The following is a 16,486-nucleotide window of genomic DNA, read 5'->3' as shown; positions in this document are numbered from 1 at the left end:
CCAATCAGGACTCCTCAGCTGTCCTAGCTGCACCGTCCCTGGAGAGGGGCGTCACTCTGGACAGGATGCAGCTTCTCACAAAGCCCCTGGTCTGACACCTGACATGGAAATGAGACACTGTGGATCCCAGGAGTGCCTACAAGCACTTTTGGGAAAAGACTGAGGCCAGAGGGGAAGGCGTGGCCCGGGTCCAGGAACTCGGGGTTCTCTGGGCTGCATTGGACATTTCGAATCAGCCTGGCCAAGCACACACAACCAGCGGCCACCTCGCATGCTAGCATTTGAAGACCAAGTCTCCACTGCCCTCTGCCCTCATAAATGTTTCTTTGGATGTTGAAGGCATTTAGTTCTTTCTTCCAAATCACCTGGTTCAAGAATCCAGAATTAGGGACAGGTCCCGAGAGCTTGGAAAGGGCCAAGCAGAATACGCAGCCAGGTGCTCCCAGACCTGCCGCGGGTGGGGGTGGGGGGACCCTGTGAAAGATCTATGACCTGTCCTGTCACATAGGAGTTCATTCATAACCCAGACCAGCCACTCCCAACATTACCGGCAGGTCTGGTTCTTGTGAATCTCCTTTCCCACCATCTGCCCGGGCTGACCACGGGAGACTCCGTAAATGCTGGTTGACTGAAGGAACAAATCAGCAAGTCCTGGCTGCCCACAGCCGTTCTGCTTTTCCTCTGCGCCCAAGACTATGTGCAGACCATCAAGCAGGGATCGGGGGTTTCTTGGAGGCTCCGCCAAGGCCCTTCCTTCTTTCCTTTTACACCCCTGGCCCACACTGCCTAGGTTTTTGTTCCAGGACTCCGGAAGAGACCTCCCGATAGAGAAGTGGAGCTCAGCTCAGGAGAGGGGTGATGACCTGGCCGCATGGGGGACAGAGTGGGACAAGGGCAAAGATGACCCGCCAGTGAAGGACACTTCCCCAAGTGTCCTCTGAGCAAGTCACTAGGCAACCACCGATTTGCAGAGGAAGAGCGCACTCCCCGAGGCCACCACCAGGGGCAGCACGGAGCGTGGCACGCCCCACCGCGGTGCAGATACTCTGGACGCCCCTAGGTGGCGTCGCAGGCTCAGCATTCCCTACCGCGGGGACGTGCTGCCCCCAAGGACAGGGTGTTAACATTTCCGGTAAGTGCCTGTGCATCCGAGCCACTGCAGGAAATGCACTGACGGCCCAGGAGATAGAGGGACTGCCGTCAGGGCCCACATGGCACCCGGAGGCAGCAGGGTTTCCATAGGCGGCCACAGGAAGGGGGGTCTCCCAGCAGAGGGAACAGCCTGGGCAGGGGCCCTGAATGTGGGATCTGCTCTGGACATGGGGTCAGAGACAGCCACGGGCTTGTCCCAGGTCAGGGCAGGTGGGGCCCCAGGGTGTTGGAGTGCGTGCATGAAGTTTTAAAAAATTCTGAGCCCTGTTGTTAAGCCCTATGCAAAGAACCTTCCACCACCCTAGGAGGTCATACTACCACTCAGAGAGGTTAAATAACTTCCCACAAGGTGATACAGCCGTGAGTCCCGGTGCAGGCAGGACCCCCATCCCCCCACCCCGGTTTTCCTGACCAGAGAACAGTGGGTGGGAGCCGCATGGAGGGGCTCGGGTGAGGCGGGGTGGTCCTGGGAAAGGACTGGAGAAGATCTCCAGGATGTGTGCCCCTTCCACCTCCTGAAGAGAACCCAGCCCGCGGCAACGGCAGCCCTGACAAAGTGAGGGGCATCCTGCGGCGGATGGGGGGACTTCGGCTCCCCCTCCAGAAAGGCCCTCAGAGAAATCCTAGCTCAGCGCTTCATTTTCTTTAAGCTGCTGACACCACGCAGGAACCTGGTCCCAGGCAGGCGTTCGAGAAGGCCGGTGTCCCCGCCTCTTGGGGGCCACTGAGCGCAGTCAAGCTGCACCCCCACCAGCCTGATGCCAAGTGCAGGACCGGCGGGTGGCCCGAGGAGGCCCCTCATCACGGAGGCTGTGGGAGGCCAGTGCAGGTCCGGGTCATACTGGCTTTGCTTCCTGTGCTCACGGGGCCCCTGTGGACATGGCCTTCCGCCCTGAGCCCTGGTCTGCTGGACCAGCCCCCGTCCCGCTGTGTAGAGGACTCAGGTGAGGGGACCCCAACGTGACTGCCCAAGGTTGCTGGTGAGTGGGTAAAGAATAGGAAGGGACGGCCCAGGCCCACAGAGAGATCTGAGCCTAGGGCAGCTGCTGGCTCCCCGACCCAGAGCAGAGGGGACCTCTGAAAGCCACCATTTACCCCCTGCCCCCATCTCGCAGCACCCAAGGGCCCGAACTCCTCTCAGGAAGTCTGGGGCAGACTCCAGCCCCAAGATTCTTGCAGATTCAATACTCTACTCCATCACAGATCTGGGTTTGTTTTTATATAAAAATAACAGTTTTCCCTAAATTTTTGCTCTAGGAAAACATGCCATGCTGTGTGGCTTTATGTACCATCCCCCTAGCCCTGGTCCTGTTTGGCCAAGAGCCATGGCCTTAGGGCTGCCAAGCAGACAGGTGAGGGGGCCGAGGTGAAGACAGCAGATCCAGAAGGGTGGGCAGGGCCCCCTAGGCCAGGTGGGGAGGGGGGCAGGGGGGCGGAGGGGTCAAGGCTGCCTGGGCCAGCTTGGTGGCAGCCGGGGCCCTGCATGCTGCCCTCACTGGTGGAGGTAGGCTTCCAGCCAGACATCGCCAGACTTCTTCAGGGATCTAGGAGGCAGAGATGGGGTGGATGTGTTGACTGCAAGATACTACCCCCTTCCCCCCAAGACAGTGAGGGTGAGTGGACTTGTCCCCATTCCTCTGGGGCAGGAGGCTGGCATGGGGGTGGGGGTGGTGCAGAAGGGTCACTGGGAGAGGCCTTTGCACTCTTCCCTTGCCCCAGGTAGTCTCTCCCCCCGCCCACCGCCACACACATGTCCCCATCCCAGCCCTCCCCCCTCATCCCCATCTCTGCTCACATGGCGCCTTCTCAATACCACCTACCCTGCCACCCTATTAAAAACCGCAAGTCTTGCATGGCCCTCCCATCCCCTCGCCCGCTCCCATTCTTAGGTTTCATGGTTTTGTTTTGCCAAAGCATATCTTCTCTTCCCACATTTTCTGTACTTATTTTAACTGCTTTCTGTTTCCCCTACTAGGATGTCAGCTCCAGGAAGGCAGGGATCTCGGCCTGTTCTGCTCATAGATACTGATGCATCGACAGCCCTCAGGACAGGGCCTGGGCCCCCGACAGGTGCTCCCTAAACCCGGCGGTATGAGAGAGCCCTGGGAAAGGAGGGAGGGCACAGGCTGAGGACAGAAAGTTTGATCAGAAAGGCCTCGAGTGCCAGCTCTTGGAGAGGGACCCGTGTGCCCAGGAAGGGGCCCCAGGGGAGCCGCCGCGCATGGAGGGCCCTTACCCAATGATGTCCACCAGGGCGGTGAGGAAGGGCTTCACTTCGTAGTTGAGGCCATGCTTGGCACACAGGGCCTTGACCAGCGGGGCCACCCTGCGGTAGTTGTGCCTTGGCATCGTGGGGAAGAGGCTGGCAGGGAGAGTGTGGGCTGGCACCTGAGGTGAGGGGTTGCCAGAGGGAGCCCCTACCCACCCATCACCTCCCAGGCCTCCAGGGAGTCCGGGGCTTATGTCTTGGCCTCCCCGGGGAAAGACTGGACACAGGGGCCCCTCGTCAGCCCCTGGGCTCAGGACCCACTCCCACCCCCGTGGGGCCTCCAGGGACCACGCTCACTGGTGCTCAATCTGGAAGTTGAGGTGCCCGCTGAACCAGTCAGTGAAGAGCGAGGGCTCCACGTTGCAGGTGGCTGCCAGCTGCCAGGAACAGGTGGGGCACCAGTGAGACAGGTGGGCAAGGGGCCCGGACCTGGCAGCCCTGCCAGGGCCCCCATTCCCCCTAGCGGGGACTCGGCCCGGCGGTGCCTCAGCGGCCCACCTGAGAGCTGGCCCAGTCCCGGTGCTTCTCGTGGCCGATCTCCTTGGGGATGTGGTTCATCTGCGTGATCCACACAAACCAGTGGCTCTCCAGGACCCTGTGAAGGGAGGCTCAGGCACTGCCCGTGTCCAGCTCACCACCTGGATCAGACCTGGGCCTCGGCTTCCTCATCTGCGCCACGGGATTGCAGTAGCCCCTCCCCCACTGGGCAAAGCAGGGGCCATTGCTCGGCGGAGCCCAGAGCAGCCCTGCTCGTGAGGGTGGCCATCCACGGGGCCCCCTGTAAGCCAGGCCACGTCCCCCAGACCCACTGTCCCTGGGATCCTGCCACTCATGTTCCTCAGCCACCCAGGGAGGCAACCCTGCTGTCCCCATACTGCAGGTGGGGACGTGGAGGCTCTGAGAGCGGAGGGCTGTGGTCGGGGTCCCCTGCTGCCTGTGTGTGGCCTCTCCAACCCGCTGCCATTCCAAACCTGGCCGTACCTGACAGCGACGAAGAGGAGCAGGGCCCCAGGGAGGCCATAGAAGGGACTGTAGCACAGGAAGAAGCGCGAGTAGAAGCTGGCGGCCCAGAGCAAGTCCTGCGGAGGCGGGGAGAGGAGCACAGAGGCCCCGAGGCAGCCGGGAGGGGAGCTGGGGTCACCCACCCCTCCTGCGGGCTGCGCCTCGGAGCCCTGCACGGGTCCCCGTCTGCCTCCGGGCCTCGGTTTTTCTCAGCAAGGTAAAGGGACAGGGTCCTTGCCTTGCCAGCCTCATGGGACTGACTCTGGAGGGGAAGGTGCCATGGGGGAACCCCTCTGTGGGAGACAAATGCCTGGCAGAGTCGGCCCAGGGGATCCCCACCCCCTGGAAGGACACCCTGACTGGGAGAGACCCCCAGCACACCCCGTGCACACTCACGTGCGTGCGCACGCACACACACACACACACGTGTATCAGAGTCCCGTGCACACCTGTTTGCATTCGTGGGCAGGGCTGCCCCCTCGTGCCCTACCTCCTGCTGCCACAGCTGGCTTCCCTAGGGGACCCGAGCAGAACCCCCACTCACCGCCCACTGCATGCACACCAGCATGTAGGCCAGATTTTCCACTTCAAAGTTCACCAGCGTGAGCAGCGGTGGGCCGACTGCAAGGGAGCACGAGGGGGCTCAGGAGGAGCTGGGCTGGGGTGCCAAGTAGGGCAGGCCGAGGGTGGACATCCACGGGGCTTGGGGAGTTGGGGAGCGAGGAGCTGTTATCCCGGGAACACCTGTGGGACCTGCTGCCGGTCCCCTCCAGCTGGGTGACCTCGCATCACCCACAAGGCCTAGTCCACAATCTTCCCTTGGCATCTGAGCCTTCCGCAGGCTGGGGCCAGCTTCCCACGTCCCGACCCTTAAACCCTCACCCTGGCCGCCCCAACGACTGTCCTAATGCTCTAGGGCTCCGGACCCCTCTGGTGTGAGTGCAGGAAGGAACTCTGAACGCTTCGGGCAGGGCAGGGCCGTGGCGGCCTCTGGCGAGGGGACAGTCAGGCCTGGCCGCAGGCCGGGGTGACCGGGGCTGGGAGAGGCCTGCAGGTGCCGTATGGAGGGAGGTTTAACAAGTGGGCCCCTGTCCCGGGAGGCGGTGGCGACCCCTGTCCAGGGTCGGCAGGCACGGTCCCAGGCCCCACTGTGCCCCCACCTCTGGCAGGACGCACAGACACTCACTCAGGAAGAAGTACAAGTGCTGGTGGTTGTAGGGTAAGTACCGGCGCTTCTTCTTGCCGTACTGTGGAGACAGCCGGGGCTGGGGAGAGCGGCCCGCCAGGCCCTCCTCCTCCCAGGGCGGGGCAGGGGGCTGGCTGGGGGCAAGGCAACCCTAGGTTCTGGCCACTGGGCCCATCCCCACCCCCCACCCCCCAGCAGGCTGGCAAGCAGGGAAGAGGAGCCCCTCGGGCAGGGGCTAGGCCTGGAGTCGGGGGCGGGGGGAGCTGGGTCAAGGGCCAGGTCTGGGCTACAGCGAGGGACTCAGTGGCCACAGTCCTCCCCGCCCCCCACCCCCACAATGAGCTGCAGGCCCAGCCGAGTGAGTCCATATTCTCCCCACACACCTCAATGGACGACTCCCCCAGGAGGAAGACGGGTGCCACGGTCACGTCTGGGTCTTTGTGGAAGATGTTGGGCTTGGCGTGGTGCTGGAAATGGCGGAAGTTCCACCAGTGGGCTGAGAAGCCCTATAGGGGTGAGAGGGACTCTCAGGGCAGGGGCCGGGTCTTCCACCCCGTGCCTGCACACTTGCACAGACCCGGCGAGACAGCCCCAGCTCAGCCCCCGGCTCCCGACCACCCGCCCCCACCCTCACCTTCAGCTGCCCCATCACAAACTGCTGGGCCACGTGGTTCCACTGGGACTTCCTGAAGACCGAGGTATGGCCCAGGTCATGCTGCAGACACCAGCACTGAGCCTGGGGGCAGGAGCAGGGTTAGGAGCCGGTGGGAGGGAACCACGGGGGTCCCAGCTCTGGAGCCCCAGGGAGCCCTCCCAGGTCCCAGGGCACCCCCACAGCTAATGCTGGGTTTTAAGACCCTGTGAGCCATCTTCCTCTTTTTAACAGATGAGGACAACTGAGATTCGGGAGGCCTAGGGGCTTGCAAGTCTGTTAGGAAGCTCGTTTAAAATGCAGCTTGACCTACAGATACACGCCTTTTGGGAACCTCTGCTGCTCATTCATTCATTCATTCATTCACTCAGCAAATAGGTCCAGAGTGTCCTGGTGTGCCAGGCCCCGTATCTACTAGATAGTTCAGGTGGTGGCAAAACAGCGCTGGAGTCACCTGGGAGGTGGCCAAGACAAGGGCGGCAAGGGTGCTGGGCACCCAGCCCGGGCCGAAGAGGTAGATGAGGAGCCAAGCGAGCACCTCCATGGCCAGGATGTGGCCCAGCAGGAGAGCGAAGAAGGCGGGCTTGGCCTCAAACAGCTCCATGTCCTCAGCCGCCTGGCGCAGGGCGCGGAAGTCCTCGACCAGCTGGGCCTGCCACGGTGGAAGGGCTGGTCGGCTATAGAAGCGAGCTCCCAGTGGTCCCCGGGAGCCTCCAACAGCGACCCATGCCTCAGCCAGTCCCAGTGTGAGATCCTGGGGGTGCAGCTGGGGGACGGAGGGGCGAGAGCACCAGCCTGGGGTCTGAGCCGGGGAGCCGGCTGGTGGCAAAGCCTCGCCCCACAAAAGGTATGGGGCACGTGAGAAGCAGAGAAAGCCAGAGCGGGGCAAACCCTTAGAGCTCAGTGCGTCCAAACTCTCAGTGTAGATGGGGATACTGGGCCCAGAGCAGGAAACACCAGCAAATGCTGGCCCAGCCAGCCCCGCAGCCCCGGGTTCCCGCAGGCGTCCCTCTAGCTCCACCTTCGGCTACCTGCCCAGGGAGGGATGGTAAACCCAGCCTTGGCCCCTGGGGGCCCCTGGGGGGAATGTGGACGGAGTTGCTCCTGGCGATGCCCCCCCCCAGCAACCCCTCCCCCCCAGCTCACGTCCTGGGGTCCATCCTGACTGGGCTCCTCTGGGGCCAGCTCTCCAATCAGCAGGGGCTGCAGGAACTTGCGCACGAAATTGAGGTCCTGGTGGAAGGCGTGGAAGGCATCCTGAAGGAAGGCCAACAGTCAGGGGGACAGACAGACAGACAGCTCCGGCGGCCCCCAGAGGCAGCAGGCAGATAAGGCAGGAGGAGGACCGCGGATGGAAGTGCGGGGCTCCGATGGATGGAGACGCAGCCGACTGTTTTGTGGTCATATAAATAGGGCCAAACGGGTCGGCCTTGCCCACTGGCCCGGCTGGGTCCTCCCCAGGCCCTGGGTGTCCTGCTGGAAGCTCCTCACCTGCCTGGCCCCAGCTGCTTCCCCCAGAAGGGCGGGGGGGGGGGGTCCAAAAATCAGGCAAGGGCCACACAGACTGAGTTCTTAGGTTTGCAAGGGAGACACTGAAACAGTTAAACGCATTTGATTTTAAAAACAGAGGGGGAAAATACCACTTTTTTTAAAAAAGCAAATGAAATAAATATCACACATTCCCGTGATTCTGTAAGAGCTGGGGGTGGGGTGCAATGCGACAGGGGTTAGAGGGCCAAAGCCAAAGCGCTGGGGCCCGGGACCAGTGAGGAAGCCGGCCCAGGCAGCTCTGAAATGTGAGCAAACTGGGCTCCCTTAGTCTTGCTGATCGAGTCCTGGTGCCACGGGCTTGTTCTTGTTCCCAGTTCTTCACTGCATCTTTATCCCTGGACTTTCAGAGGCTCTCTCTGAACGAACTAGCCCTCGCCACCCAGCTGCCCTGATCAGGGACTGGGGTGAGAGGCTGTCCCGGCGGGCCTGGGGAAGGGGCCTGCTGGCTGCCAAAGGAAACAGCTTTGAAGAAGGCTGAGAACGCATGGGGCCTCCTATTGTTCCCTTGCTAACAAGCCTTCCAGCTTCTGGGGGATGTTCAAACGGACAGCTGGGCCCCTATACTTGCTACTGGACATCCCACGCGGTCCTGTGGGGAGGAAGCACTTCAGGCCCCTCCAGCCCCCACTTAGAGGCCACACCTGCGGAATCCACCTGAGGGGTCCCTTTTCCTTTTGTCTGCTCTCTTGCTGGCCCGGAGCAGCCTAGAGACGGGATGGGGGGGTTGCTGGGAGGGTGAAGCTTCTGGAATAACCTAGGCCCTGGGGAAGGTGACTTGGGGGCCCTTTCCTGAGCTCCTAAGAGGGGAGACGGCTGTGTAGTGCAGACCTCCCCCTCTCCGGGGTGACCTTGACTTGGGGGAGAGGAGGCGGGGGGGAGACTGGCCCCACAGGAAGCTGCCTGCCCGGGCCTCCTGGGAAGCCGGGAGGGAAGACAGCTCTGGGGCTCCAGCTGACCCCACTCGCTGTGACCTTGAGCAAGTCTGTCCTCCTGCTGGGACCAGGCAGAAGAGGGCAAGACTCCAGCACCTTTCTGGCTCTGGACTCAGAGCATTAACTTTTTTTTGTTTTCTTACTTTACTCTTTTGACCATTTTGAAGTGTGCAGTTCAGCGGCATCGAGTGCATTCACACTGCTGGTGACCACGGCCACGATCCACCTCCGCAACTTTTTCACCTCTGCCCCCACGAAACACTGACTGCCCGCCCTCCCCAGCCCCCGGCAACCACCACTCTGCTGTCTCTAGGAATTCGACTGCTCTAGGGACCTCTGATAAGAGGAATCAAACATATTTGTCCTTTTGTGACTAACTTGTCACTCAGCATCCTGTCCTCAAGCTTCATCCATGTTGTAGCAGGTGGTAGAATTTCCTTCCTTTCGAAGGCTGATGAGCACTGACTCTGATTCCTGCTTGCTTCCTCTAAAACTCCCCTGGCAGCACAGAGCTACACCCAGGATTCCTTCCCTCCTCTTCCAGCCCTTCTTCTCCCCCATCCTCTGTGTTCTGGGGCCACCCTGGTGCCCAGCAGACCCCCAGATGCTCCAGGGCCATGCTCTGGAGCTGAGTTGCTGCCAAACAGGCCAGGCTCCTGGACTCTCTCCCTGGGTCCCGATTCACCCAGGCCAGGCCTGGGGATGCACCAAGGCCGAGGGCCACCTGAGGGACTTCCAGCCAGGTCTATCCCCTGGCGTGACAAGGGGAAGTGTGAGCCCCCAAAGGGCCGGTGAGGAAATCCCACAGCTCACAGACAAAGCTCTGGCTAATGAGAGGGGATGGGCAGGGCTGGGGCAGGTCCTTGGAAAGCAGGTGGGCACCGCTGAGCCTGTTCTTTTTTTTTGAGATTTTATTTATTTATTTGCGAGAAGGAGAGGAGAAAGAATCTGAAGCCAACTCCAGACTGAGTGTGGAGCCCAATGCTGGGCTCAATCCCACAACCATGAGATCATGACTTAAGCCGAAACCAAGAGTCGGACGCCCAACAGACTGAGCCGACCAGGCGCCCCGAGCCTGTTCTTCTCATACTCTCAGTCCCAACAAGGTGCATCGCTGGCCTCAGACCAAAACCTGATGCACCAGCAAACAGCTTTTGCTGGAACACTTGCCAGGGCCATGTTACCAGATCCTCTCTGGGCCACTGCTTAAGGACCCAGGGGCTGGGCAGAAGACTCAGAGAGGTTAAGCCACGGACAAAGGTCACACAGCTCCATCTGATGGAGATTAGATCAGAACCCAGTCTGACTGTAAAACTTCTGGACTTGTAGCCCCAGGGTGACCACTCCTGGGCCAGAGAGGAGGCAGTGGGTCTCCTGGGCAGGGGGTGGGGGGTGGGGGGTGGAGCGTGGCCCTCACCACGAAGCTGGCCACCATCCCACAGAGCCAAGGACCCGGCTGCTTGGAGGCTGGACTGTGGGGCACAGGAGGGGGGTCCTGGCGTTTCTTGGGCTGCACTGCCTAAAGAGACCCCACCCTCACCTACCCCTGGTGCACCTGGAAACATCCTACGGTCCTCCCCCACCTAATGTGCCAAGGGTGGCACTCCAGGTCTCTCCCGCAGGCCTGGAACAGAGCTGGGTGAGGCTGCGGTGGCCCTAACATAAGCTGCTAGTAGCAGTGACAGGCTCCGTCCACAGGGCTGTCCCCAGGGCCTGGCAGAGCCGGGGCTGGATAGCAGGTGTGAATAAGAGGACAAGAGCCAACCCTCCACAGCCCACAAGGCAGGGGTAAGAACCATTTTACTGGAACGGAGGCTCAGCGTGGTAGGGGCACCCGCCCAGGCCAGAGATCGTCACGGCAGGGCGGGGATTTGAACCCAAGTAGCTCTGGGATGCCCACGCCCTCCCAGCCCTGCCTCGGCCCCTGCAGGGGCTCCTGCCCTGCCCCACAGCCCCTCGTGAGCCCCGAGTAGCAGCCAGCTAAGGCTCTGCGCCAGCCTGCTGGGGCCGGCATCTGAGCAGCGTTACGAGCCGAGCTGGGGAGCACAGACAAGATCGCACGCCCCTCCATTTCGTATTTCCTCATTAGGACAGCAGAAACCACCGACGCCCATCTCGCGGGGCTGCCGGGAGGACGGAGTCAGTGCAGGCCCTTAGAAGGGCCTGGCGTCCAGCTCTGGCCGAGCCCCCCCCCGCCCTGCTGACCCAACATGCCCCTCTCCCAAGTCCACTGGGGTTTAGCGGTCTCCAAGGGCGGGACTGTGGGCGTTGAGGTAGGAGAGTGGAGTGCACCCTGCCAGCCGGAAGCTGGGGAACAGGGACACAGTGGGGACGGGCAAGCATTCCTGGTCACTCCCCGAAGGATCGGGAATGTTCCAGATCAGGAAGGGAATGCAGCAGGGCTGCTGGGGGCTCAGGTGGTCTGGGTCTGTCCTTGCGGCCTCCTTAAGCCGCTGTTGAGTTGTGACAATGGGAGGTGGGGGGGTAAGCCTCAGGGAATACCCCAGGAATCCCTCCCTCCGTCCCTCTCCCAGGTGGGAAGATGAAGGAGGCCCTCATGCCCAGCACGCATGCTCCTTCCCATCCCCCGACCCCAGCACTCCTATCGGAGCCAGTGGGAAAGTAGTATCAGGGTCGCCGTTTTATAGACGGGGACACGAAGACACAGAGGCTCTGAACTCTGAACACGGCCCACCCAACTCCCACCCGTGCAGGCCAGCCCAGCACAAGGACAGACCCTCCCAGAGAGCTGCTCCCGGTGCCCCTGGTGATGGGCCGGTACCCACATTAGGGTTCCACCCAGCACCCTTGGCTTCACAAGTGTCAGGCACCCCAAAGGGGCCAGGCCGTCTGACACGTGGTCCTTTCTCTACCACCACTCTCCCGCTCTGGCTCTTCCTAGCTGTTTCATGGGAAACCACGCTTGGGTGCCCTCGGCAAGAAAAGCAGAGGGCCACCAGCGTGCTGGGGCCACGAGCGTCCCTACATCTGCACAGTGTTCCTGCCCAGCACTCCCCCAGGGCAGGAGCCTGGCACTGCAACTACCCTGGGAAGGAGCCTGAGTGGGTGGGGACCCTGCAGAAACCACCCACGGAGCCCAGGGAGGTCACACTCCATGGGGAGTGCTGTCAGGCAGCCGGGCTATGCGGGCAGCCGGCGTGGTGGGTGGGAAGAGCATGGGCTCTGCAGCCAGGTCCTCTGCATTCCTGGCCAGCCCCCTCTGAGCCCCCCCTCCCTCCAGAGCCTCCCATCTGCCCCACCTCCCCCCAGCTCTGACCCAGACACAAACCCCACCCTCCAAGCCCAAGGACAAGGCCCTGTCCTTTGAGGGCCCCAAGAAAGTCCCTTCATGTCACCCACATTCAGCCTGTCTCCTCATCTGCAAAATGGGCCAACACTCATACCCGCCTTCAGTGCGTTGTTGTCTGAACACCCCCTGAAGCTAACTCCTAATACCGCCCCCCTGGTGCACCTGGGCCCCGAGCAGCTCCTGCCTTCTGCCTGGCCATGCCTGCCCTTCAGAGCCCAGGTGAATGGCCACCTCTTCTGAGTGACCTCACCTGGGAGAAGGTAGGTCCCCACTGTCTCTTCCCTTAGCCTCCTGCCCTTCTCCTGGAGGGCTCTGCCTTCCCCTCCACATTAGGGATCCTTTTAAATGTATCTCAGATTGCCCTGGCTTCCCTGCTCTGCCCTCCAAGATCCCCTTAGAATAAAACCGAAGTTCTGCTTTCAGCGACACGGAAGCCCAGCGGGAGCCAGCTCCCCATTACCTATGGACCTCACTGCGTGCCCCTCTCCCCACTACTGCACTCCAGCCCCGCCAATATCCTTGCTGTTCCTTGAGTACCTTCCCACCTCTGAGTCTCTGCTCTAGCTCAATCCTCTGCCAAGGAACTTCGTCCTTGCGATGTTTTGTTCGCGGCTGTATCTTCAGAGGTTAGAACAGAGTTTGGTGGATACCGTATGCTCACTGAATATCTATCTGCTGGTGGGTTTAATGATTCCGTAAGTGAAGAATGAATGAATGGAAAAAACCCAGTTAAGCCACAGGGCAGCATGTTTAAGAGGATGGGCTATGGATTCACATCTCAGACCCTGCCACTTAATTTCAAGTCACTTTCCTTTTTTGAGCTTCAGTTTTCCCATCTGTAAAGTGGGAAAATCACTAAAAGTACCTGCCTCATAGGGGTATCCTGAGGATGAGAAGAGTATCTATCAATCAAATGCTGAATTTGGAGCCCAGCACACAGTAGGTACTCAGTGCCCAGCCCTGGTATACTTCTGACCAGCAACAGCCGGGCCTCGCCCTTCCCTGGCTGGCTCAGCTAGTCTCAAGCCGCCTCTGACTTCTTAGGCAAACCTGGCTCAGGGCCCAGAGCACTCTCCCCAGGGTACCCAGCTTTGTATCCCAGGATGGCCACAGGCTGACTTCATGGCACAGGAACTCTGGGAATTTCCTGGCAGGAAGGCTTCTGTTGCCTGGACATGAGAACAGCTGATGGGCGGCTGGGGCTAATGAAGGGTGGGGAGGGAACACAGCCTGGAATGGGGTGCCTGGGGCCTGGACTCGACCACACACAGCATCTGTCATCTGTGCTGTGGGCCCATCAGAGACGAACGTTGGGGCCCCCCGCCCCCCAGCCACCTCAGAACCCCTTTGGCCCGAACAGACCAGGTATTTCTGGCAACTCCGGCCCAGTGTTTGGAGCCCTGAGGAAGCTAAGATGGCCCCAGTGCAACTCCTTCCCGTTCCAGACCTGGATAGAACGAGACAAGGCCACCCAGCCCACGGGCGGCCATGCCCTGGCTAGTCCACTGCCCTGTGTGGTTTGCAGGGCACACTCACGCTTACCAGCCAGCCACACGTACCAACCAGGAGCCACTACGTGGCAGCCCCAGGGCCACAAAGTTGAGAAGGCACGGTCCTGCCCGCAGGCGGCTCACTGTCTGGCTCAGCTCTCCCCACTTTACAGATGAAGAAACTGAGGCTCAGAGGAGTAACACCCGGTTCAAGGTCACTCAAAGTCTCCAGTGGCAGAGCCAGGGCCCAGCCCCAAGGAGCAGACAGATTGCTTTTTGGAAATGGGAAACAGACCTTACGGGCGATGAGCCAATGCGAAATCTGTCAGATGGAGGTCTCGGGGTCGAGCCCTAACTGTAGGATGGGGTTCCCATGCGGGAGGCCCCCAGCACCGGCCTGGGCACCAAGCAGGAGCAAGTAATTGAGAAATGCTCTATGTCATCCTTCCCCTCTCCTGCCTCCATCCTGCCCCTCAGCTCCAAGGTTGGGGTGGCCTTGAGGGGTGGTCAGGGTCGTGGCACCTCACCCCCCAACCCCTAGCAGAAATGCACACACGTACGACCATGCACACAAATGTGTACAGTGCACACGCATACAGGCCTGTGCGTGGTCACACACTTGTTGGCCCCCAGTCATCTTCAATTCCATGGGCACCACCTGGCCCATGGACAAGGCTTTCTGTCAGGTTCTAGACTTTCAGGAGGCTTCTGACTCTAAACCCTCAGCTTCTTAGGGTAGAAGTGGGGAAGAAAGACCTTTTCCCTTAAAGAGTCCATGGAGATTGCCCAACCCGGCAACCCTGGTAAACAGGGACACTGACCTCCTGGGACAGAGCACAATTTCTTCTGCTGCTTAAAGTTCTGCCAGTTAGGGATTCATCTCCTGATATCTTGAAGACTCCTGGTACTCAGGGTGGCCAACCCAGAATTTTAGACGTTCAAGGCAGAGCATCGTGGCCTCAACTCGTCATCTCTGGATGGGGGACTGCTGGACTCCGGCCAGACAGTCCCAGTGGACCAGGCCACATCCCTCCTTGGCAAGGCATGTCTAGACATGGGCTGGGAAGGGGAAGTCGGGGTCCGCCAGGGCCAGCCTATTCCTGGGGTGACCATGCTTCCCGAGGAGGCCCACCCAGCCTGGCTGGCAAAGTTCTTCCACGTGTAGCTGCCAGCCCAGGAGAGGTGAGTCACTGCCCCTCAGAGCGGTTTACAGTGGCTCTTGCAAAAGCCACAGACCTCTGGGCCCTGCCCAAGCTTTGCTGCCCAGCCCCCAGCCTCTGGTGGCACATCCCTGCCAGTCTCCCGGGGGACCCCACCCTACCCCTGGCACTCAGCAAAAGGAACCTGGCCTGGGGGACCCAGAACTGAGAGGAGGAGCTCAGGGCACAAGGAGGGCTCCTTGACCATGACACACCCACCTCTGAGAGCCCCTTACTCCTGCACAGACCCGCTCTGGCCCTGCCCAGCCCTGTGGCCCGGTGTGCAGGTCCTCCATGCAGAGACCTGGCCTCCTTACTCCACATCCGGCCCTGGCTTGTCCATCCCAATCCCGGGTCCCAGACCAGGAGCTCAAAGGTCAGCGAAGAGTAGAAAGGATGCCAGACCCCGCAAGTAGAGAGAGTCCCAGTGCCCACGACCAGGCCCCAGCCAGCGCCAGGCTCCACCCGGCCAGCGGTGGGCTTCCTTACCGTGGCGTCCTCCGCGCCGTGGTGGCCAATGAGGCGGCTGCCCCCCGGGTGCCGCTGTGCCCAGCGGCTGATGTCGTAGACGCGACGCTCGATGACCAGCCACTTGTCGCCCGGCAGGTTGTGCTGGCGGATCTGCTCCCAGCGGAAGGTGGGCAGCGGCGCCCCCGGCTGCGCGGGTCCCTCGCCGGGCTCCCCGACGCCGCCCATGGCTGCGTGCGAAAGCCCTCGGGCCGCCGGTACCTTGGCGAGGTCCGCCGGAGACCCCGAGGGGAGCGAGTCGCGGCCCCGGGGGCGTCCTCCGCCGCCACCGGCTCCTCCGCGGCCCCGCCCTGCCGCTGCGGCCGCCGTACGAGCGTGCGCCTGCCCGGCTCCCGGCGCAGGCAACTTTTCCCTCCCTTATAACCGCGCTGACAGCGCCCGCCTCGCCTCCTCCCCTCGCCCGGCCCCGCCGGCCCGCCCCGCGCCCGCTCCAATCCCCGCGCGGCGCCTCGGCCTCCATTGGCTGCGCCGCGCTCCGGGCCGGCGAGGGCGGTGTCCGGGCGGTGTCCGGGCGGTGTCCCGGCGGGCCCACCCCGCCTGCGGGGGCCGCGGCCACCACGCCGGGCGCTTCCCTGCGCCGGGCTCCCGGCTCCCGGCTCGCGGCTCGCGGCGCCCGGCGGGCGGGGCGGGGGGCACGGGGGAGGGGCGGGGACTTTACACCCTTGACCGGTGCGGCCTTGCCCTCGGGGCCCAGGTCTGCGCCAGCGGGGTTTGGAACCACAGTCTGCGCACACGGGGCTTCCAGCCACGCGTCCTGGAACGTTCAGTCCTGAGCGCACGGAGGTGGGAGCGCTGCCTCGGGGTGACTGGAAATAGCTTTCAAACAATCGGCCCCCAGCGTCTGCGCAGCGAGGCCGCCGTCGGGGCTGAGCGACCCGCCGCGCCATCCGGCCCCGCGCGGGGCGGTCTGCGGGGGAGGGGGGGGCGTGGTCTTCCTGCCGCTGGGGCTGCAGGGTGGGGATGTGGAAGGGGGGCAGGGGCCCCGGCATCGGTAGCGGGTCGCTGTCATTCATTGGCTGCTCTGCTTGTTGCAGCCCCCTCCCCCATTTTTACTTAAATAAATTCAAGTCCTTTTGAGAGTGTAAGTGCTCCCCAAACTACTTTTTGTGTGTTTTTGAGATAAAGACACCTGTTCCTAGAAGCGAGGCGTTCACACTCGACATGGAATGCAATCAGGCCAAGGTTATGCTGCGGGGCAGCGGGGGTATGAAACTC

General features: G+C 61.8%; 1 protein-coding gene across 5 annotated transcripts; it reads right to left on the bottom strand.

The window, feature by feature from the left end:
* Positions 1–2,349: 2,349 nt before the first annotated feature.
* On the bottom strand, positions 2,350–15,621 carry FADS3 (fatty acid desaturase 3). Of its 5 annotated transcripts, none has more exons than XM_036122263.2 (12): positions 15,233–15,620; positions 7,408–7,518; positions 6,716–6,913; positions 6,244–6,345; positions 5,993–6,115; positions 5,610–5,670; positions 4,968–5,044; positions 4,403–4,500; positions 3,920–4,016; positions 3,719–3,798; positions 3,389–3,514; positions 2,350–2,696 (listed from the first exon to the last, which is right to left on the bottom strand). In XM_036122263.2, exons 1-12 carry the CDS (start codon positions 15,437–15,439, stop codon positions 2,645–2,647), a joined length of 1,332 nt encoding a protein of 443 aa, XP_035978156.1. In that variant the 5' UTR covers positions 15,440–15,620; the 3' UTR covers positions 2,350–2,644. The 5 variants fall into 5 exon arrangements, with proteins under 5 accessions (XP_035978156.1, XP_035978153.1, XP_035978155.2 ...); XM_036122260.2 differs by having other exon boundaries at positions 3,389–3,533; positions 15,233–15,616; XM_036122262.2 differs by lacking the exon at positions 15,233–15,620 and adding an exon at positions 14,963–15,158 and having other exon boundaries at positions 3,389–3,533.
* Positions 15,622–16,486: the final 865 nt, after the last annotated feature.

This window comes from Halichoerus grypus, chromosome 11, assembly GCF_964656455.1.
Source record: "Halichoerus grypus chromosome 11, mHalGry1.hap1.1, whole genome shotgun sequence".
Classification (NCBI taxonomy): domain Eukaryota; kingdom Metazoa; phylum Chordata; class Mammalia; order Carnivora; family Phocidae; genus Halichoerus; species Halichoerus grypus.
Note: the sequence above shows the minus strand (reverse complement) of the source record. Positions and strands in the feature narration are given on the sequence as shown.